The sequence below is a fragment of the Aspergillus undulatus genome, assembly GCF_047715775.1.
Source record: "Aspergillus undulatus strain CBS 261.88 unplaced genomic scaffold BDV17scaffold_36, whole genome shotgun sequence".
Lineage (NCBI taxonomy): Eukaryota > Fungi > Ascomycota > Eurotiomycetes > Eurotiales > Aspergillaceae > Aspergillus > Aspergillus undulatus.
The window spans coordinates 196,182-217,776 of NW_027396640.1; the positions used below are offsets into that span (position 1 = coordinate 196,182).

At 51.2% G+C, this 21,595-nt stretch overlaps 6 protein-coding genes across 6 annotated transcripts; 2 read left to right on the forward strand and 4 right to left on the reverse strand.

The window, feature by feature from the left end:
* Window positions 1-187: 187 nt before the first annotated feature.
* znfA (putative C2H2 finger domain protein) lies at window positions 188-2,590 on the reverse strand (the record flags this gene model as incomplete). The annotated part of the gene is made up of 3 exons (XM_073763840.1): window positions 188-870; window positions 919-2,022; window positions 2,121-2,590. The coding sequence occupies 3 exons, from the start codon at window positions 2,588-2,590 to the stop codon at window positions 399-401; spliced, it is 2,046 nt and encodes a 681-aa protein (XP_073614023.1). The 3' UTR covers window positions 188-398.
* A 4,773-nt stretch (window positions 2,591-7,363) lies between these two features.
* dspC (dual specificity phosphatase YVH1) lies at window positions 7,364-9,157 on the forward strand. The gene is made up of 5 exons (XM_073754181.1): window positions 7,364-7,705; window positions 7,779-8,000; window positions 8,112-8,465; window positions 8,520-8,918; window positions 8,987-9,157. Exons 1-5 carry the CDS (start codon window positions 7,662-7,664, stop codon window positions 9,009-9,011), a joined length of 1,044 nt encoding a protein of 347 aa, XP_073614024.1. The 5' UTR covers window positions 7,364-7,661; the 3' UTR covers window positions 9,012-9,157.
* A 3,895-nt stretch (window positions 9,158-13,052) lies between these two features.
* BDV17DRAFT_133841 (AAA-ATPase Vps4-associated 1 family protein) lies at window positions 13,053-14,152 on the reverse strand. Its single transcript, XM_073754182.1, has 5 exons — window positions 13,903-14,152; window positions 13,541-13,813; window positions 13,399-13,475; window positions 13,183-13,315; window positions 13,053-13,126 (listed from the first exon to the last, which is right to left on the reverse strand). The coding sequence occupies exons 1-4, from the start codon at window positions 14,032-14,034 to the stop codon at window positions 13,201-13,203; spliced, it is 597 nt and encodes a 198-aa protein (XP_073614025.1). The 5' UTR covers window positions 14,035-14,152; the 3' UTR covers window positions 13,053-13,126; window positions 13,183-13,200.
* Window positions 14,153-14,279: 127 nt separating this feature from the next.
* On the reverse strand, window positions 14,280-16,320 carry BDV17DRAFT_133869 (putative acyl-CoA thioester hydrolase). The gene is made up of 5 exons (XM_073754184.1): window positions 15,723-16,320; window positions 15,595-15,659; window positions 15,248-15,544; window positions 15,019-15,200; window positions 14,280-14,971 (listed from the first exon to the last, which is right to left on the reverse strand). The coding sequence occupies exons 1-5, from the start codon at window positions 16,014-16,016 to the stop codon at window positions 14,409-14,411; spliced, it is 1,401 nt and encodes a 466-aa protein (XP_073614026.1). The 5' UTR covers window positions 16,017-16,320; the 3' UTR covers window positions 14,280-14,408.
* A 653-nt stretch (window positions 16,321-16,973) lies between these two features.
* Window positions 16,974-18,571, forward strand: BDV17DRAFT_133899 (L-lactate dehydrogenase). Its single transcript, XM_073754185.1, has 2 exons — window positions 16,974-17,181; window positions 17,244-18,571. Exons 1-2 carry the CDS (start codon window positions 17,067-17,069, stop codon window positions 18,440-18,442), a joined length of 1,314 nt encoding a protein of 437 aa, XP_073614027.1. The 5' UTR covers window positions 16,974-17,066; the 3' UTR covers window positions 18,443-18,571.
* Window positions 18,353-20,368, reverse strand: BDV17DRAFT_133865 (pepsin-like aspartic protease). Its single transcript, XM_073754183.1, has one exon. The coding sequence runs from the start codon at window positions 20,242-20,244 to the stop codon at window positions 18,700-18,702; it is 1,545 nt and encodes a 514-aa protein (XP_073614028.1). The 5' UTR covers window positions 20,245-20,368; the 3' UTR covers window positions 18,353-18,699.
* Between the last annotated feature and the right edge of the window lie 1,227 nt (window positions 20,369-21,595).

The window sequence follows — 21,595 nt, forward strand, 5'->3', positions numbered from 1 at the left end:
TACCAAAACCAACCAAACAAGCCACTGTGTGGTTGAGAACATTTTTGACCTCGCACCCTTTGCCACCCAAACATGAAATAGCAAAAAATAAACCTTAGCTTCCTCCCAGACTCCGATAACCAACCAGGTTGTCCGTCACCGAAGCGCTCCAAGGACAGAGAGAAAAATAGGTCATGTCGCGTAATAAAGGGGGTTTGAATGTAGAATCGAATTAGGGAGAGCGAGCCTCAACGCTGAAAAAGTCTTGCTTAATTCACAATACAGAAGCGTTTCTTACACGCTTCGATCTCGAGCAACCGTGTATGTAGATGAGAGTATGAGTAGTCGTGAAGATGAGAAGGTGGAATGTCGAATGTGCCCCGATGGGCCCCTCCAGTTCCCGAGGAGCACCTTGGTTGTCAGCAATCCCTGAGAGCATCGCCAACCTTATTTGGTTTATTGATAGGCTCGGGAGGGGCCTCTTCCTTCATGCAAGCATTCTCCAAGATGTTCGTCCATTTACCACTGGTGCCTGCATGGCTGTGCTTGAGATGTTGTCGGAAGTGGTCAGCGCGGAAGAATTTCTTCGAGTTATTGCATTCGCCGAACTTATGAACCGCAGTGAGATGTTCGAATCGCTGGTCCCAATCCGGCTGAGGGAAGTTCGGAAACTCTTCACCGCAGTATCCGCAACTGTCGTGAGACGCGCTCGAGCCGGGAGCCGCTGAGGTGGGAGAAGGATGGAAGGCCGCTTGATATCCAGGGAGCGCAGCGCAGGACCAGGAATGACGACGCAGATGGAGGGAGTTCTGGTGTCGCTCAGCCTCGTTCTTGTTCTTGAATCTGTTGTTACAGTATAGACAGGAGTACTGTTTTTCCAAGGCGTGGGCACTGTTATTGTTAAATGGTGAAATCGAAGCGGGACAAAAAAAAACTTACCGTAACTCTTCGGGGCTATCAAATTTCTTCGGCTTCTTGGGACAACAGTCGCAGATATACAGTCCACCAATCTTAGCCGCCGGTTTTGGCACACTCAGGCTGGTGCCAAACGACATCTTTCTTGGAGGGTTTACACTAGATTCGAGGGGACCATGCTCTTGGACAGTTTGTGCGGTTATTTGAGCAGGTAACCCTACACTAGGGCCGGAGTTGAGCATTGACTTCTCGTGATAAACATCAATATCAGACTTTGGCGATAGGCCTTGCGGCGAACGGTCATACGTCGAGGCTGTCGTTATGCTGCTGCCTATTGATGGGGCGGCCGACGAATATGACGCTGTAGTCCGCATGCTCACGGACGACGCGGCAGAGAGACTTCCATAGCTATGGGTGTATCCACTGTTTACCGATAGATTGTTCGTGAAGGGGTGCCCGGTGGTTCTCCGTTGAGAAAGATCGCCATTGCTTGTCGTCGTGTGGAGCGCGCGTTCACCGTTGACTATAGGCTCGCGAGGCGGCGACGAGGCCCGTCGTTTTGTACCGGACTTTGAAGCTCCCAGATATGGCGGCGTTGCCTCTCGGACACTGAAAAGTCGTGATGGTAGCGATTCATCCGTGGAGAATTCACCTTCCATGTCCGAAACAATCCCCTGATCGTAGCTTCCTCGGTTCGATCGGCTCGGGAGACTGGAAAGATCGTCATACTGCGGGGTGTTTCCACCCCTACGGCGGCCATCCCGGGAAAATGGCGAGTGAGTTTCGTAATCCAGCGTAGATGAAGGCGCGGTACTTTCGACACTCGGACTTCTGCGACCCATGTAGTCTCTCCACGCCACCTTAGTGTTTGGAGATATGCCGCCAGACTGAGAACTGCCAGACCACCTTACATCGAGTGACGGCACGTCGGAACCGACAGGAGAAGGCAAGTTTGAGAATCCGATGGATGGGACTGGGAGAGTCGATAGAGAGCTTCGTTTGTCGGTTCCCACACTGATGGACTGCCGCGGGGAGACTGGCTTTCCGATCTTGGAGAGGAGGTGTTGGTCATAGGCATGAGACGAGTCTTTGACGCTTCGTCTGGAGAAGTCGTGTTCGCCTTTGAGACTGTGTAGAATATTAGTTTTCAGTCTTGAGGACGCATCGTCTAGAATTGTAGGCTCCGCAAAAGGCAGTCGGAAACTGCTAGTAAGGGAGATACTTACAAAGGCGCGGGGTTGCCGACAGCGTTTCGAAAGCCATCGTCGGCAGGCGGAGGCGGTTCGATCTTTATATGTGCTTCAGGACTTCTCGTAGCTGGTAAACCGCTTTGTCTGCCGTCTAATTCATCCAAAGGCATCGAATCACTCCGAGGAAAGGAATACTCTGGGCGGCGGTGGTCGCCAAACAGACTCGAATTAGGGTTGATGGGCGCAAGTTTCATAGACCCAGGCGGTAATCTAGAATTCGCATGAATCCAACCCGCATCGTACCCGTTCTCTAGGTCACTGATCCGAGGAGGCGGCGGTAATGGCGGCGGCGCAAAGTTCGCCATGGTATTTGTTCGAATCGGTAACGGACCCTGTGATGGAAATGACGGTGCAGGCATAGTGTGTGAGAATTGTGTGGTCGACATATGACCGCTGTTGAAATCGTGGATGTTAATCGAAGGGGGTGAGAATCGAGGAAAGTCCATCGTACAGAAGCGAAGACGACCTAGGGTTACTCATCGATAACCGGAAGGAGTGGCGCGAGTAGAATAGAGCACGAATCGAGATTCGGTAAGCAATCTAGAAAGGAGCGACTTCAACTCGTGCGTAATGGATCCTCTATATAGATGAGATAGAGAGCAACAGAGCCAGTCGCAATGGGGAGATAGAAGATCCCGCTTCTAGTACCCTGGTCTATAGAGGGCAAGCGAAATTAAGATGCAGAACGTAGCGACCAAACGCCTGGATGGCTACTCGAGCGCAGTAGATAAATAGACAAGTCGTGAAACAACGTGGTGGCGAGCACACAGGCAAAGCAACTGCAGGCAAAGTAATGTCTCAACTTTAGCCTTGCTCAGCTTCAGCTCGCTCACTAGTCAGCGGGGTGCGCAACAGTCGTGGAGCTCGCAGCGGGTTTGGTGCCATCAAACTGCCAAGCAGCGGCAACTTAATTGACGACGGGGAGCAGCAGCAACAGCGTATTATGCACTGAGCATGCTGTGGGATTGGGTGGCGGACAGTTGGTGTTGGCCAGAGTAAACTAAACCCAGAGATAGTTCCTGGTGCAGTCCAAAAGAATGCAACGGAAGAGAAGGCTGTGTCTGCACTGTCTGTCTGGGACAAGATCTTATTGGCGCGAAAGAAGCGTTGAAACGAAGCTCGGAGGTGCACGCTATTCCGTAGGCGCTGCAGCGGGTTTCAAAATGCAGAAAAGCGCCAGTACGATCGAGAAGATAGAGAAAGAGTTGAAGCACGTGTCAAATGCCCCAAGTAGCGTGGACCGAAGGCGAGAAGAAAGAGGTCATGGATGAAGACGAGGAAGAGGACGGAGAAGACCGACAGAGAAAAAGAGGAAGACAAGAGAGAAGGACTTGAAGTACTGTTGGTTTCGATACTGTACGGAACACCAGACGAGATGAAGTTGTATGGGTTCAGTTCAGTTCGAGGCGGGAAGATGGTGGTGCAACCCACGGCCTTATTGGTCCCTACAAGGCTGGAGGAGGATGGTGGTAACGGATATTTGGAGTATTTTCAGGGTCGCTTCGAGCAGGGAAGACGTTTCTTTTGATTCTCGAGCTGGCAAGGATGATCAAGCAGATCAGCTGCGCGATGTGCCGTAAGATTCAGTTGCAGGTGGGAATTTGGAAAGAGAAGGGGGAGAGTCGAGTCTGGCTCAGGCTGGGAAGATTCAGAATATTAATTGTATCATTCTTCGTATTGGGAGATCTGGAGTTGGCCGCTGCGTGCTTGTCCTGCTTGTACTGGTACCGTCGCTGGACTGCAAATTACCACTCCCGTTTTGAGATTACGCCCCCAATTACTGCTAGCGCCGGCCTAAGTATACAACCTGGAGACAAAGCCTTCCCCGTCACTCTAACAAAGGCAAGGCTACACTTTTTCTGATGGCCTTGGTCGACTTGAAATGGCACAGCAAGCTTTGATCTTATTGATTCTGGCCGATGCTTCCGAGGCATCACTGTGTCTTACCAGAATCTCCTTACTCCCTACACCCTATTCAACGACGCCGTTTCAAGACCGCGGGACAGACGGCGGACAGTGGGCACTAGCTCTCGGCTTCATGAACATGAGTCGTGATCCAATGTGGCATGAAGCCGTGCGTCACTTCCCTGATACGAGTATGATTCTCCAGGCGTTAGTAGAGGGGAAGTGGGACATGCAAACAGCTTTCCCCTGACGGCATTCCACATAGATGGCGTTCTGCGGCGTGGTTGACAGGCAATACTTCGGTATCAAATGCACCCACTCACTGTTGCCTGAGATGGGCTGTGAGTGTGAAGGTGTCCTAGAAAAGGGGTTATTTTTGCCCACCGCAATGTTACAGTAATGCTTCTGTCGTTCTCCGAAAGTGCGAGCGTTGGATGTGGTACTCTGGAGACGATCCATAACCGACGTAATAATCTCGAGGTGCACTGTTCACTGCATGGTTGTACAGTACTGGTTGTCGCATGTCGTTCACAAGGCAGAGACAGGCAGACAACGTGAAAACTCTTCCTGTTCGAAGGCGCTGAGATAGAGCTTTCTCACTAGCAGAGGCAAGGCTCCCTCAGCCTTACTCTGCCTTACAAAGCCTGGCGTCCGCGCCACCACGAACTGTCCACGGTTGTTCAAGCTGGATATCGATATCCAGATCGAGAGTGGTGAGTTGCAAGAGTACCAAACGGGCTAGCTCCATCAACGAGGCAGTGCTGGCAGCTGGCAGGTCTCATTGGACCGACAGCGACTCCATCTTATCCTTGCTCCAGACTGAGTCGGCCGAGCTTTCTCATACTCCGGAGGAGAGGAGTTCTTCTCGAAGAAACAACCCCCAAATCTTAAATAATGATTCTCCAAAGTCTATTGCTTTAGACCATGTAGAACTGCGCCTTTTGATCAGAAGTATATCGTACTCAAATATTAGTGGTTGCAAACCCGCATTTCTGCTTTTCAAAGAGTCCAATGTTTGATATCCGCTGAGTACGACAACAAAACTCCGTATGTCGCACTCAGTTCAATTTGATGTTTTCCAGGATAGCGGACATGAGGTTCCATGAGAAACTCTGGCAGGTCTTCGCTTCTTTCACCATCCGCGGGAGCCGGTCAGGACAAAGTATCAAAGACGGACATCAGGCCCAACCTCCCAAGAAACACATATTTGTGGTCCTGCGACACCATACCGGAGAAGGAAGCAGCTAAAGGGGTGGAAATATGGGAAAATCTGGGAGCTGCAAGAGATAAAGATCCACCGCTGGCTAAAAGTGGGTGAAGCAAGATGATGACTGCAATAATGCATTGTTGCTACTAGCCGGCTGCCGTCGTACCACTCCGCTTCTTTTTGAGATGACGACAACTGGGCATTTGCCCGGAGATCAAAGTCACCCTATGATCGCTATGGTTGTATATTTGTCAGAAAGGGGCAAAGAAAAGAGCTCACTCCCAGTCTGATGTGCGTTGGAAAAAGAGATGCCAAATGACAGCAATGTGGCAGTGCATGTATCTAGAGGGCCTGGTGGGGGCCACTAGTTGCAACAAGGCCACTCTCTGCTGTTCTGCACTATGGGCGAGGTGGGGCACAGGCATTTAAGCCCAAGGAGAACAGTTAGAACTCGCTTTCCCTTGGCCTTGGGAGATTCTCATGTCCAGCCAGTCAGAGGACCTTTCTTGGAACCCTGAATCGACGTGCCTCCCGTAATTTTCGTACGCCCAGCACACCACCCGTATTTTTGAGGACGCCGCACAATCCACCTTTCATCGTCGTATACGTAGCATTTTATTTGACCCCCAGCTTCATGATTCAGAGTTCGATGTGCCAAGATCGAGGCTTGCGTCTGCCATCTGTTCGTCTCGACCACGCACTCTCTAAGCTGACGCGCTTTCCACCCGGAGATTCCAAGGAGCATCCACAGGGGAGGGTGAGGCAATCCAGTTACTCGCAGAGCTCGGCGGCCTCATATCCATGAGGCAAATGGTGGTACCAAAGCCGTTTCCAGGTCAACTATTGGTTCCTCTGCAGGCGACGATGACTTCACACCCTGGACTTTTCAACCTCGCCCCTGGCCCGAGACTGCCGTAAGCTGGGCTTGATCCAACCGATGCTTCTTGGAGCGGTTCGTCGAAGAGTCTTTGCAGAATGATATATACGAAGCAGCTTCTCAGAGCTTACTACTGTCCGGGCACTGTGAACCACCCACTCAGTACTAGCAGGGATCATTGTAAGCACCAGGGCAGTTCTAAAAGAGAAAAAAGCAATGGGATAGCTCGGGACTATTGATATTTTACCTCAAGCAAGGTTCGCCACTACTTCGGGCTTCCACCAAAACGCCGTCAGCCTTAATGGGCTGCAGAGTGTTCCGTGCACCACTCAGACTATTGGCTGTTGTCAAATCGCACTTTGTGACCGAGTTTCTGGGTGGGGAACCTCTTCGTCAACCACGGCTCGCTTGCCACGCTGAAGCCAGATTGTCGCAATCAATGTAAGACTGTGCTGTTTTGGGTTGATCTTGTCGATGATCTCTCGATAGTCGATACGAGGTACTTCGTATACGGGAAACCAAGCATTATTTACCTCGTACTAAAACTAAGCGTTTTGATTTCGACCAAGGGTACCGGAGCTTTCTTGGCCACAGACTACATGGCCTTAGCGTCAGGAAGCGCGCTGAATTGTTCTCCATCGGGTGGATGGGTGTGCACTGTCGCTGCTGTCAGGCATGATTCTTGATGGACAATTGCAGTATACGTATAAAGATGACGACGCCGCGATAAGGTGTCGACGGTCAAGCACCATCTGATCTTTCAAGGACCAACCGGAAAGGATGCAGTCGCACAGACTCATGTCTTCCCGCAATAAGTCCGATTCTGAAACCAGTTTCTAAAGCCTTGGCAGCACAAAAACGGAGTGCCAATCATAGACGGGACTTGTCATGGATGTCATTCCTGCAGGGCATCATGCAGCAGCTTTCTTGATTGGCGAAACTGACGACGGGTGCGCGAGGCCGCCTTCTGAAGATTTAGCTGCAGGCTGCCCGAGTGTTTTGACTTTTGAGTAGTGATGACTCGCTAGCGCTCGGAGTGCAGTGCAGCATGTAACTCATCCATCGCAAAACTTGACCCTGTCTTCCAGGGTGTATCATGCCATACGAAGTAATATGGGTCACTACTAGAGCCCGCCTCGAACTTTGGGACCTTGGGTCTGTTGTAAACAATGTCGGCAGATAAGACGTGGAGCGATGTCAGCGATTCAGCGAAGCTCTCAGGGCGATGGTGAGGAAATAAGCGTCCATGGCTCAATAGAATGCGGGGCACGGATCACGGGACCTCCAGCCCTTGCCCTTGCCCTGGACCCTAGCTACCCTGCCCGGTTGGACTTTCCCTTGAACGCAAGTTTCTTGGCGCCCGGAGGCTGAAGCCTGAATGTCAACTCCATCTCGTAGTTGAGACCGTGAGCCAAGGAGATCTTCTGTCAGTATTGTCCGGCAGACCCCCCTTATTTATCTTTGTCTTGGTTGTGGTGCTGCCTACATTCCTCTTGCATCTGCTCGCTACCTTTGTTAGCGCTGGGCGATGGCGATGAACAAGGTCCCCGGCCATAATATCTACATTGGAGGGTGGGTACTACCAATCATGCTTATCACCAGAACAGAAAAAAAAACAAAACAAGGATATTGACAACATACATAGCATATTCGCGCTCAAGAACAAGGCTGCCCTGAGCAGAGCAAATATTACGCACGTCCTTTCAGTGCTACGACTACAACCAACAGATGACACTTTCGAAGCCTATCAACATCATCGTATCGAGGTTGATGATATCGAAGATGAAAATCTACTCGAGCATTTCCCTGCTGCCATCAAGTTTATTCAGTCCGGCTTGGATACAGGTGGCAGTGTGCTAGTTCATTGGTAGTACCTTCCCTTCTTTTTTCCCCTTACCATGCACTCGCCTCCGGCGACTTTGAACACACTTCACACCAAACACTTTCTTCTTTATTGTCTAGTCATTAACGGCGACAGTGCAATGGGGAAATCACGCTCCGCGACTATCTGTATCGCCTATCTCCTGCATCACCAGCGGAGCGCACTTACGCCACAGTCTGCTCTTGCTCTTCTGAGAGAGTCTCGACCATTGTGTGAGCCTAACTCAGGGTTCATGGAGCAACTTATTGCTTATCATCAAATGGGATGTCCTGATGATGTTATTCTGCACCCCATCTACAGCCGCTGGTTGTACCGCCGAGAAGTTGAAGAGAGCGTAGCCTGCGGACGTGCTCCTGAAATGCAGTCTATCCTGTTCGAAGACGAACAGCCGTCGCAGCAACGCGTAGATCCTTCCGAATCAAAAACGGAGGTAAAATGTCGAAAATGCAGGTTAGTCTGCTAATCATTAAATCTTACCCAACCACTGTCCTGACCACATAATAGACGAAGGCTGGCGGTCGCATCATTCATTGTCCCACACGGAATCCACGGTGATGCAAAAACCGCGATAACATCTCAATGCGCCCATATATTCTTGAGTCCGCTGACATGGATGCGGCCCTGTCTTTTTCCTAATACGCCCGAGGGTGCACCTCTATCAGGTCGTCTGACATGCCCTAATACTTCATGTGATGGCAACATTGGAAAGTTCGCATGGCAGGGAATGAAGTGTAGCTGCGGCGACTGGGTGGTCCCTGCAATCGGCCTCGCGAAAGCGAGGGTGGATATTTCTGAACCAGTCCCCATCCGACGCGGCCCTGGAAATTTACCTTCTGCGATCCGCTTACCACCAAACATGAGGTCAAGTGGGCAAGATACTGCTACCGACGCTGAAAGTGAGAGGTATGTGACCAGCTCTTGTTTCTAAATTAGCTACCCAAGTCGACTAACACTATCCTTGTGCCTATCAGGGATCCAGCAAAAGGCAGCCTATGAATCCCACCGCCCATGAGCAATGACCCATGCTCTCCTGCAGGCCCAAGCACGGTCCTCGATATACCAGGGACCAGGATCCCGCGCAAATGGAGCCGACGAACGCTTTGTTCTCCGCCGAAAATGGAGGCTCCAGCTTTTCACGTAAATGGAGTGGTCTAACGAATGTGTCAAAATCCCGCGAACGGAACCACCTACGTCACGTGGCTTAAAGACCGTCGATGTCATTTCATGGGATGAGAACAACGCCACTGCTCGTTTCTAAGCCAAGAAATAGGAGGAAGCAGATCGCGGCATGGACCCTGGCGTGAGCAGGATATGCCAGAGTAGAAACGAAATCCTGAACGTTAAACTCTATTCGAGTGCTGATTGGCGTGGATTCGCTGGCGTCTCGGAAGCGCAGATCCAATCAGCAGATCGGCAAGGGCCATCCTTCGCTTTGAAGAATTTGCTGCACGATGTGCAATCCGAAATCATGAACCTAAGCAGCTTCTACGGACCATTACAATTGCGACCTGCCCCTTCTCCTGAATCATAGACAACGACTCATGAGGTCTGATCAGGCTCTCAAGTTTGAAAGTCATACGTACTGAAGTTGAAACCTGAAACCAGAGCACAACCCCACACCCGTCCCACGAGGTTGGCGCTCCACATTACTAAGCCCGATCAGCCAATCGTCCCGTATGCCTTGTCAGGAACCCGACAAGGTCAGCGAGCCATTTCGGGGATCTGCAGCATGGGCGGATTTGGGCGGGACAACAATTCTCGCGCTGGCGACTCCGTAGGGGCCTGGCTAGGCTGGATCACTAGCGCCGGGAAGGGGGCTGTGCAAACTGCTCTTACGCAACGCCCGTCTGCGGCAGCCACTCAGCGCCCAGGGCTGACATTCTCCCTGTCTCCGTATTTCTGCGCACTGCGTATTTTTCATTACCCAGTACTTCCCTTCCCCATCACCCGTGGCAATCTGGGCTGCAGCTGGTATGAGCGAATCTCGAACTGTCCAAGACTCTTGCAGCCGCCACTCTAAGAATATCGAGCTGCATCATTCACGATGTTTCTGTGGAGGAGCTTCGACTCGCAGTTCAGGGTCTGAATGCAAGCAACGCAAGCATGATTAGGCGCTTGGCGGTCTTGTGCGCAAACCCGATTTCTCCAGTGCGAAGTACACCATCACTACGTCCCCATAGTGTACACCCGGCATCTGTTCTGGGAGTATCTAAAGAAGCCTTATGGCTCTAACCTCTAACCTGCCATCACGACACGCTGGACCAGAGTTTAGATATCAACTCAATCGGCTACTATCAACCTACGGTATGCCTACGGAACACCCAACTCTAGGCTTGCCTACCATTCTTCCTTGAATACTCTTGAAGCTCCAGTATGCGGTTACCTAATCTAATTATAGGTAGTTCCAACTTCCGTCGACAAGGTCAGTACACCATCAGTATTCGAATTGCGGCTACCTAGCTTGCTACTCCCTATTGTTCCGGCTTAGCCAACGACTCTCAAGTGGATGGATATGCGGATGCCTACGAGGACCAGGTTGTTGACGGCTATCATCACCATCAACCTTTTTAATACTGAGACACTGAAGGATGGGCAAGGCAAATCCGGTGGTGAAGATTGAGGAAGCCTAGCACTGCCTCAATTCTTGGTTATCAAAGCGGGATTCCAGGGTCCAGCCAGCATCTTGTCTCTGCAGGGTTCAAACGTCGGTTGATACTCTTAAAGCTGCTGCCTAGGGTATACCAGTACCCTTGTTCTTAGTTGGGGGCTACTAGATGTTTGAGGTTTCGACGTGGACGTCTGAACTGGCAAGATATCTATAGAACGCTATACTTAGCTCTGAAGATATACGCGCATGCGCAGATATCTACTACATTTCAAGAGCAACAAGAGCCGAACCAACCAAGTCCTAGCCACAATTACTGGACTACTGCTACCTCAACGCTGCACTAAAGAAGCCAACAATATACGGGTAATTCTAGGCATAGAATTGAGCTATACGAAGCATAAGACGAACTGAACCTCGCGAGAGAAAGGGTAATGGTGGACTGCGCGCAGCCCTACTCTAGCCCTGAAGGAGCGTACGTAGCACTTAGTTCCAATATCACCTTACTCCAAACTCTGCACTTATCCTTCATCAATATTCATGACGACTTCCTACCCCGGGGATGCCGGGGCCCCCGCGGGCTGTGACGTACTACCCAAAACGGAAGTCGGTACGAGGCCCCGGTCTATATCCGTGACTACCTTATCTAAATCCCCATCACAATAGATTTCTGAGAATGGCTATGATGCTGGCAGTCACGCATCCGAGTCCAGATACGAACCCTCCTTGCTCTATCCAACTACTAGTTTACTCAGTACTTGGTCTGACTACACTATTCGAGATCTTCGGGGCTCGGACACTCGATACCTCACAGTAGAAGGATCTGCTAGTCCGGTAGTTATGGTAAGAGCGAACAAGGCTGGAATGAGCTTGGCATGGCGGAATTCCGACAGCGTCTCAATGTACCTAATAGGTAGTAGAGACATACCGGACTAGAAGGTTACCTAGAAGTACCTACCCTCGCGAGGCGGATACGGCGACGGCGTCCCCATCGGCCTGATGGCGATCGTGTAATCTGCAGATCTAGCAGATCTACGGGCTATGTATGTCGATGTCCATCTATACTCTATACGAGGTCAGAAACTAAAAGTAGAAGTAGAGGTAGAACAACAGCCTTAGAAGGCAGATATATGGATGTATTGGAATCTAAATTTTATGGCTCAGGTACCACTAACCGCGTAGGTGAGTACGTAAACAATATGACGACGTGAGTACTTGGTAGGTGCTAGGTGTCGCGGGCCCTTTGCTGCGGACGTTGACCATATCCATTTCGTACCCCGGTTGCCTGAGTAGGTAACGACTACGGTGAACCTGATGGGTACATGGTAGGGATACGTACAGCCCTGCCCCAGTAACCCACTCGTCCAAGAAAAACGCCCACTAGGGCTGAGCTGAGTATGAGGCACTTCTGGCCCGGCTTCGTAGGTAGATACGGTTCGTTGAGGATCAGGCTCAGGATCAGGCTGTGGCAGAATCAGATCCAGTCTTATTCTTATTCTTTGATTCTTTGAGCCTCCATTTTCAATTTCAAAGCAGACAATAAATGGACCATTATTCAGTACCGAGATCGAAATAAAATGAAGAATATTGTCTTTGTTGTAGAACTCGATTCTAGAGAAACTCAGGCTTCCGCGCTCCGATCCGCCCGCCTGAGACTAGCGCTTACCTGCTCTGCTGGTAAGACCAATTCGGGCAACATCGAACGAACGCTGCGTAGCAACTGGGTCTTTTGGAGTAGCTTTCGTTCTGGCGCTACAGTGTCAGTGCTGCAATGCAGCACAGCAGAGTGCAGGCGGATGCGCCGCCTGCGGCGTGTATGACGTGAGGAGTGGGGGAGGTCTAGGTTGCAGGCGAGGTAGAATACGCCGGTCTGTCTTTCGGCCTTGGTTCGGAGCGGTATAGTTTAGTGCTGACGTGACGTCTTGACCTGAATCTCACTGCATCCCGCCTGATCATCAACAGGGTGACTTAGCGGCCTGTTGACTTGTTCTGCGTGAATTCGCAAGGAGGTCAGTGCTCATGCTCTAACTTCAATTCCAGCTGGGCGCCGGTGACGGCTTGTCTGGCTTCGTTCTGACTCGCCCTTAATGGTAACTAGCTCCTGGGCTGTTGGGGGCCTTAGGCTTGAAATTTTGAAGCTCAGAGTCGGAGCCAGAGACACGATGAGATTAATTTAGGCCAGGCTGAAATTGACATGACAGCACAGCAGCGAGCCTGGGACTGAGCCTGGCCATCTGACGCGGGGTTTTTGCGAGCAAACGTTAGCCCTAGCTTTGTGCATCCTGTGACACTATCGTACCATACCAATGCTGGATGAAGGTAGGTTCCGGGAGGCAACATGTTACAGAACGAATACCTGCTGGGCCGATCTTAAGACAAGCCCTATCCTTCCCTATCCCAAAAGGACGGCCCTGCGGAGTTTCGTCGTTTGCGTCTATGTTCAGAGGCAAAAGCAAGGGAATCTCATCCATCGAATCCATCGCTCGAGCGCATCAGCCCGATGATACTAGATGTAGGCAGTCAGGCCATGACCCCGCTCGTCCAGGTAAGTTAGGTGCATGCATTATCGAAACCTTCTAATCACAGGCCACCAGACGGAGCAGACGGGAAGAACGACGGATCTTGAAGTCGTTGACGGTTCCGCTTGGCAGCTTCGATATTACGCATTCTATCGATGCGCATTTGGTAAAAGTTTCTGAACGACGCATGTCAGTAACGCAGCCCGTCCTTCCCGCTGGTAACATGATGTACTGGGTAGCCGAGGAGAGGGGTTCATACTTATGCAGAGAGAAGATACGAGGCCCATCATCTATGGATGCACTTGTGCTTGTGCTTTGTTTCTTGATGGCATCAATCTGCAGCCATTCGTTAGGATCGAACATTTCGAAACAGGCGGTGGAGGGCATTTAGGCACACAGACGTTTTCATCTCGTTCCTTCTCATCTTTCTTATCGGCATCCGTCTTCTTCGAGTCATCTTTAGATTCGTCGTCCTTGTCTTTCTCCCTGTCCTTAGATTCATCCTTCTTCTTCTCCTTCTTTCGCCGCTGCTTCTCCTCGTACTCCTTCTTCACCTTCTCAATCTCCTTCTCCATAGCCTCGGCCTTCCTCTTCGCTGCCTCCTCTTCTGCATCAATGATAGGCGAGCAGAAATGGCGATCTTTGAGATGGACCGGGCAGACGTAGAAGAAGTCCTGGAGTAGTCTGTTAGATAAACGGTTGCTACATTCTGTTCTGACGTTGAGAGATGAGAGATAAAAGAAGCCAATTCGCAGCACATTACCTTGTTGTTCGGCGTGATCAAGACACTACTTGAGGGCTTGTGGCAGATCAAGCAGGCTTTCGCGGCGGTGTCTGCTACTCGGCGGAGATGCCAGGTGTTTGGGAGAGTTGTTGCCATTGTAGAAGTGTTCATAAAACTTATCCTCAAGATCCAGGGGAGTGTATGTACAAAGCTCGGAACTCGAAGTTGCGAAGTGCGATAAGTTGGAGAGAGACAGATGGTGGACTAGTGTTGTTGGTGCGCACTGCGGAGACAACATATCATGTGACTGACTCTAGATAGACCATTGTATAGATCAATGAAACATTCAGTCCACCGACTTCCATAACGATTCCTGTGTATTAAAGAGGGCTCAGGCTTATTATTGTAGTTGACAGATTAGGGAAAGTTTAATCTCCCTAGGTATAAAGCAGAAGGGCGATGGTCCTTCGCGCCTTCCTCTACACAGTCCATGTCCTAAACGAACCATATTCAACGGGTTACTGTACAAATCTAGGTCAAATCAACTACTCAGTAACACTCTCCAAGCTCCTCAATGCACTTCGCACCCTATTGGGCATAAGCTCATCCGTATTCTTCGCTCGCCTCCTCGCATCCGTCCACACCATATACTCGCCATAACTCCTTGGCATGACGTGCACATCGCCCTCCACCAGGAATGTATAGTTGAACATCCCCGTGGCCTTCTTTGTCCCGTGCTCCACATCGCGGACCTTCGTGTCGACGCGCACTTGAATCTTTGTGTACTTGCTGCCGTTGCCTCCAGCTGCCACACCCTCGAGCTCGCGCTCTAGAGGTTCAGTGTAGGCGACCGTTGCACGGAGATATAGCACGCTTCCTACGGGGACTGGGTTCTCGAATGTGCTTGGGTCGAGGGAGATGAAGTTTGGTCTGGCGTGGGCAAACGATGCCGCACAACAGAAGGCTAGCTCGAAGGACTGCTTTAGGAGGTAGCCGCCGAAGATCATAAAGTTGTGGCGGTTTCGGTCGGCGGGTTGCATAATTTGGGCAGACTTGAGGACTGTGGTGTCCATGTCTAGGGTGTTTGGGGGTCTGTCTTCGGGGTTTTCTAGACTGGGTTAATTACTGACAAAGGATAAGATGTAGGCGTCGTACTCAGATAGGACATTTCTTTCGTCCAGAGGGAGTGAATGAGGTTACTCTCCTCGTCGTCCGGTGCTTTCTCGAGAAGGCTTCGCTTCCGTAGTGCTTTCTTAGCCTGGTAATTCTTCTCGCCCTTTTTGAATAGTTCGCGCTCTTCCTCTGTTTCCACCAGTAGAGGCGCAACGGCAGCCGGTCTATCAAGTCAGCATATGACCTAGAAAAGCTGACAGTCGCAACCTACTTCTTCGTCACAGGATCCAGCGAGACCATCGTGAAGGCACACGTAATCAAGACATCCTCCGGATTCGCCTTCTCGCCAGGCGCAGGCACTTTTGCGACCTGCAGCGACACCTCCATACTTGACCGCCCAGTCGCATACGTGACCTGACCGCTGAGTTCGAGGTCGCATATCTCCATCAGCGGATGCTCAATCGTAATCCGGTCTACGGCCGCAGTGACGGTAGTCACGGAGTCGCCGGTGTGCCTGTAAGCTATGACACCGGCTAGGGCATCGAGGTCCATGAGAAGAGAGCCAAGTCTCCCTTATATTAGCAAGCATCCTCAGTTAACGTTGTGTGGTTTCAGTACCTGATATGTCCCGAAGCATTCAGATAAGTATCCAGAAGCCATTTATCTTGGGCTAGGGGTAGAATCTGCCATGCCAATCAGTCACGACGCTTACAATCTAGCAGCATCAAGACAAAGGTTTAACTAACGGCACTATAATAACTATCCCCCATCTTCTTCAGCGTCAAATCCGGCTTTGGCCGAGGCGTCTCAGTGTGCCCCGGCAGCGCGGTCTCGCGACTCTTATTCAACGCCTCAACCCACGGCGTCTTGACTCGCATGGGCATCCATGTCGGCCGAAATGCGGCTCCTGGTCGCGTAGTTTGGAATTCTCGACATTGTTGTAGCGATTGCGACGACTCTGCGCGAGGCCGGATATTGCGACCACTGACGAGACATTTTGACTGTCTCACGATGGAGCGTCGTGTACTTTGGCTCAGCATGATGCTTGGCTCAGCATGAACTGTGTTTTGGATATATAGATTATAGATGTTAGTAATGAAGATCGGGGTAAGTGTAATTGGAGAAAGCTGCAGGACGGGGAAGAGCAGCAGTTCGTGTTCGGCCCCGACTCGGCTTCTCCACGGAACAAGTCGGGGCCCGACTAAGACATATCCCGTCGAAAGACTCTTACGGACTCCGTATATCTATATCTTTTAGCCCCTTAGTCGGATGCTTGGGTATTGGAGTTCATCAAGGAAGCAAATGACTTTCAAGGCGCACGGGCAAAGAGTGTGTCGGTAGTATTACGGCGTGGCTCGTAGGCGGAACTACATATCCATGGTGCACAGTACTCCATACATAGGAATCTTCAAATTCACTTGGGCAGACCGCCCTCTTCACACGTTTGAAACAACATCCCTCGCTTTTCAAATGTCTTCATGGAATCTGTTGGTTATAATCTCAACTTCGAAATGCAGAGTGCAGAATGCAAATGGAAGCCTGTGAGTGACGTCATTTGTCTAGCCCGCTACCCCGGGCTTTCCATACTCTGTGCTTCTGGGGGCATCGTCTCGAGCTCTTCACCAGAGCAGCTATTCTCGGCCGAGTAGGGATACTTCCCCAAGCAGAATACTACCATAGGGCTCAAGCTACGCATAGCTTATTAAAGCTTCGTTCCATCCATGACCGAATCAAAAACGATCCCAGCGTTGCAGTGCGTCAAAATGAAGTCACCCAGCCGGGCATCCGAGAACAGCCCATCTGTAACTACTCCGGCAACCGAAGCATTCTCCAGCTGTACACTGGACTTCGTCCGAGAAACCTCGTCCGAAAGAGCATCCTACCCTGAGTATTGTCTCAAATAGCGGCTTCTATAGTAGGCCTTTCAGTATACTAAGTGCCGAATCTCGTCCGAGAGAGTTTCCTATCCACCTTGTACACTTCTGGATCCGGGGTACTTGAGGAAGTACTCCTCAACCATAGACGTACCGAACTATTCCATACATCATTGAAACTCGTCTACACTACCTCTATACATATATACACTTAAAATGAGCGACCCTCACAATCCCAACATTGAGAAGCGCACAACCCCCCAATGGGCCCTCTATCAGCGCGAGAATTTCTGGAAGCTCAACGAGGGCAAGACGGCCCCCTTCAACACTGGTATTCTCTAAGCACCCTATGGCGCACCGTTTCGTCTCTATTGGTACTGATTCAACTGGTAGACCCCACCAAACTCGAAGAACGCGCCAAAGAAACCCTAAGCAAAGGCGGCTGGCTCTACGCCTCCTCAAACGCCGGCCTATCAGCAACCCACCTCGCAAACAGACAAGCATTCTACCGCCACCGCATAGTCCCCAACCAGCTCGTCGACACAAACCTCCGCGACACAAGCACCGAGATCTTTGGCCACCGCGTCTCCGCACCGATAGGCTTCGCCCCGATCGGAATAAACAAGATCTACCACCCCTCCGCTGAATTAGCGGTCGCCAAAGTCGCCGGTGAACTAAACCTCCCCTACTGCCTCTCCACGGCGGGGAGCACGCCAATCGAGAAAGTAGGCGAGGCAAACGGAAAGGGAAATCCGCGGTTTTATCAACTATACATGCCGCACGACGACGAACTGACCGTCTCCCTCCTAACCCGCGCCTGGGAGTCCGGCTTCGACGCATGCATGCTCACAACGGATACATGGCAACTAGGCTGGCGGCACGACGACGTCGCCAACTCAAACTACGCCTTCTACCGCGGATTGGGTGCAGACCTTGGTCTCTCTGACCCGGTCTTCCAAAAGCGGTGCAAAGAGGAGGGACTAGACGTAACTAAGGACGTCGTAGCCTGCTCCACAAAATGGATCGACTCAGTCTGGCACGGCCGCGCCTGGAGCTGGGAGAAAATCCCCTGGCTCATCGCAACCTGGAAAAGAATCTCAGGCGGCCGACCCTTCCTAATAAAGGGAATCCAATCCGTCACCGACGCCAGAAAATGCGTCGAGTACTGCGTCGACGGGATCGTGGTAAGTAACCACGCGGGCCGCCAAGTCGACGGCGCAATTGCGTCTCTCGACTCCCTTGAGAATATCGTGAATGCCGTGGGCGATCAGCTGTATATCACGTATGACTCTGGTGTGCGTGGTGCGAGTGATGTGGGCAAGGCGCTGGCGCTCGGTGCGAAATTCGTCTTTGTGGGAAGGCTCTGGATTTGGGGGCTTAGTATTATGGGTGAGGAGGGGGTTAGGCATGTTATGAAGTCTTTACTGGCGGACTTTGATATCCTTATGGCTGTTGGTGGGTTTAACAAGGTGGAGGAGTTCACGAGGGATAGTTTAGGTATGTTTACTCTTCACGGGGCCCGAAGTTGGATTGGTGCTAACATTGTTGATTGCCGCAGAGTCCTACCCGAAGTCATACTCGCTTATACCTGACCGAGTACTATAGATATATCTCATAATCTAGTCCACAATACACCAAAAGGAATATGATATATACCAAGATAACAGATAAAGAGATATATTCTAACCGCTATATACGAACAATGCCATGACACGAGTCAACATGCTTCTGATATCTGATTACAACGAATATGCGACGAGCGAACCTGGGCCAAGCCGAGCCGGGTGATGATATCTATCACGAAAAGAGGGTGGGGTAAGGGTAAGGGTATATGCACCGTAATGCTAAACTAAATATGGAACAAGAAGAGAAGAGAGCCCGCAAGGGCAGGCAAGAAGAGGCCGGAGACGGGGATTGTAAACGTTGCTCCCGCACCGGTAAACTCGTCTCCATTTTGAGAGGGATTCTCAGAGGAAGACGATGATAAACCTGAACTTGAATTCGAGTTCGAGTTCGAGTCCGAGTTCGAGTTCGCCGTAGCAAATGTGTCCGTCGGCGACGCAACCGAGCCAGTCGTCGTGCTTGTCCCCGGTATAGAGCTATCAGGCAACTGCGCGAACCCAATGCGGTCATTATCGAAGTCGAACACCGAGTAAACATTCTTGAGGAAGGTATCACCGAGGATCATAACGTCGTCACCGAAGACCGCCTGCGCAATGAGAGTCGAGACGCAGCCGCCGCCGGACTCGAGTTCCGCGCCGATGTAGTCCTTCGGCGACATATTGTAGTCGACGCCCGAAAAGGTGAATTTGACGCTTGTCGTTGAGTCGCAGGGGACGAGGTAGTTTTCGTCTGAAAGGGATTTCGAGCCGGGGATGAGGTTGTGGATTGCTTCTGCATCTTTTGGGGGGATCAGGCTGTATGAGGTTCCTGTGTCGATGATGGCGAATTTGTTCTTGAGGTTGCAGGCCTTCCCGTTGACGTTTACGTCGTCAAGCGGGATGCTCCAGTGGATGCTGTCCTTTGCGACGGGGGTGTATGCGATGTCGCCTTTGAATTTGGTCTTGTCGACGCTGCCGAAGGAGACGACGCCGTCGCGTTCGCCGTCGGAGTTGCGCGATAGGTGGAATCCCACGATATTGGATTTTAGGTCCTCCTGCTCCATGACTAGGTCCATGAATGCTCGTCTTCCTCCTAGAGATTTGTCGCCTGATCGGCCGAGCCCGAGAATGCCGTCGATGGGATAATCCCTAAAGTCGTCCGTCGCAATGTCGGCCAATCCAAAGGTCATTTCCACGTTGATGTTGGCGATGGTAAGGTGGTCCTTGACGAGGTCGCCGCTGACCTTCCCAGACCCGTATCCAACCTCGAATGTATCCGTTGTCCGCTCAACAGTCGAGGACGAGTTATCGCCGAAAGAATTGTGCATCAGACAAGGTTCCGCCGTGCAGTTTGCGCCAAACAACCATGTATTCGCGCCGCCTGTATCCAACATCATCCAAACTGGCTGCCCTGGCGTCCCAACATTCACCGTCGCAAAGTACGAGTAATCCATGCCATCTTGGTGGAGAGCGACTGTGTTCGGCTCGGTGGGTTTATCGGCTAGAACGACCTTGTAGATATTGTCGCGGCGGACGTGGGTGCTGACATCGACAGCCAGATTCAAGAGGCCGTCCTCTGGCGCTGGTGATTCCTCCATTTCGTCATGGAGCGCGTCGCCGGAGAGTTTCCTCACTGGTACAAAGCGACGGTCTAGATTGACGTCTATATCGACATCGACATTGGCATCGGCAGAGACGTGGGGGACGGTCCTGACCTTGAAGGCGTACGGTATGAAGGCGTCGGCGCCGGCGTAGAGGTAGGCTGCAGAGAGGAGACATTGTGAGAGACGCATGATCCGGCACGGATCTAGTAGAGCTGGTGGATCAGTTGGAGAGCAGGCGGAATCATTGAGAGATCTGAGACCAGACTGGACTGTCGTTCTGGTTCTGATATGCCGTAAAACTGGGACAGGAGAGCAGGCTGATTTAAAAATAAAAGCGCAATGCAAACAAAGGAGTGACAGTATTGAACTATGCAGCAGTTCAATAGCGAAATATAAAAATAGGACTTAAGGAAAGACAGAAGAGCGAGGGCAAGGGTAATGGCTGGTGGTGATAAGCACCAGAACCAAAACGACAAATTAACGGTAATGTTGTACAGAGAGGATAGACAGCGCTGCAAGCGTCTACGTCGATCAAACCAAAGCGACAAAGAAACCAAACGCAATGGATTTCAAGAACGAGTGGAAAGAGAGGGAAAGGTAGGAATGTTGAAGATGTCCGCCATGGTATCTAGATACAGGGGCTGGATGTCGAGTCGAGTCGCACAAGTCAAACGAACGCCAACGCCGCGATACAACCTTGGAAGAGAGGACTTGCACGCAAGAGACGGAAAGGCGCGCAGCAGAGACGGACCCTGACTGGCTGGTCACCAACTAGCTCTCAAACGGGGTCTGGATCTTCAGTGCATCGGGCTCTTTTCAGCGGCGTCGGTGGGGTGGAGGAACCCCTGAATGCCTTGTCACTGGCAATTTGGAATCAAGTGGCGAGAGAGCAATTATAACCAGTTCCTCGTGAACAGTTAAAATATAATAAGGAGTCAAGAGAAGAGACTCTGTAAGGAGTAAACATCAACCGATGCAAAGACCACCTGTTTGTCGCGCTGTTTCAGCTAAAGCAGCTGCTCGCCTTCAAGTTGTCCAAGGTCGAACACCTTGATTGCTGCCCCGCAGCTTTGCCACAGCAGGCCCACTGCAGCCGAGTCCATTCAGGCACTCCGGCATCCAGACCCGTTGGCGATGGAGACGGTGATGATGCGTCGATGCGACTCATGAAGACTCCAGAGCTGGATGGATGTGCACGGACGATCCCTCATTTCCAAAAAAAAAAAAAAGCCAAGTCTGTGCTTATTCTGCTGACTGAGTTTGTTGGATGATTATGCATAACAGTTAAGGTCTCCCCTGCCGTCGGGAGCTACCAGTTGTTCAAGGTAAACCTTGACGATGAAAGCTTGTGATACGGTAGGGCCGGATTTATTGCTGGAAACTCTCTAGGGACCATGGGTGGCCGTCATACCTATGCCGGTTCGCTTTCAGCAATCCGCTCCCTGATTCAAGGTAAAGTCAGATTTTCTGAGACGTTGACAGCAGTCGGTTCAGGTTGTTCTCGTCAATATATTTTCGAAGCTCGAGCATCAGCAGCGCA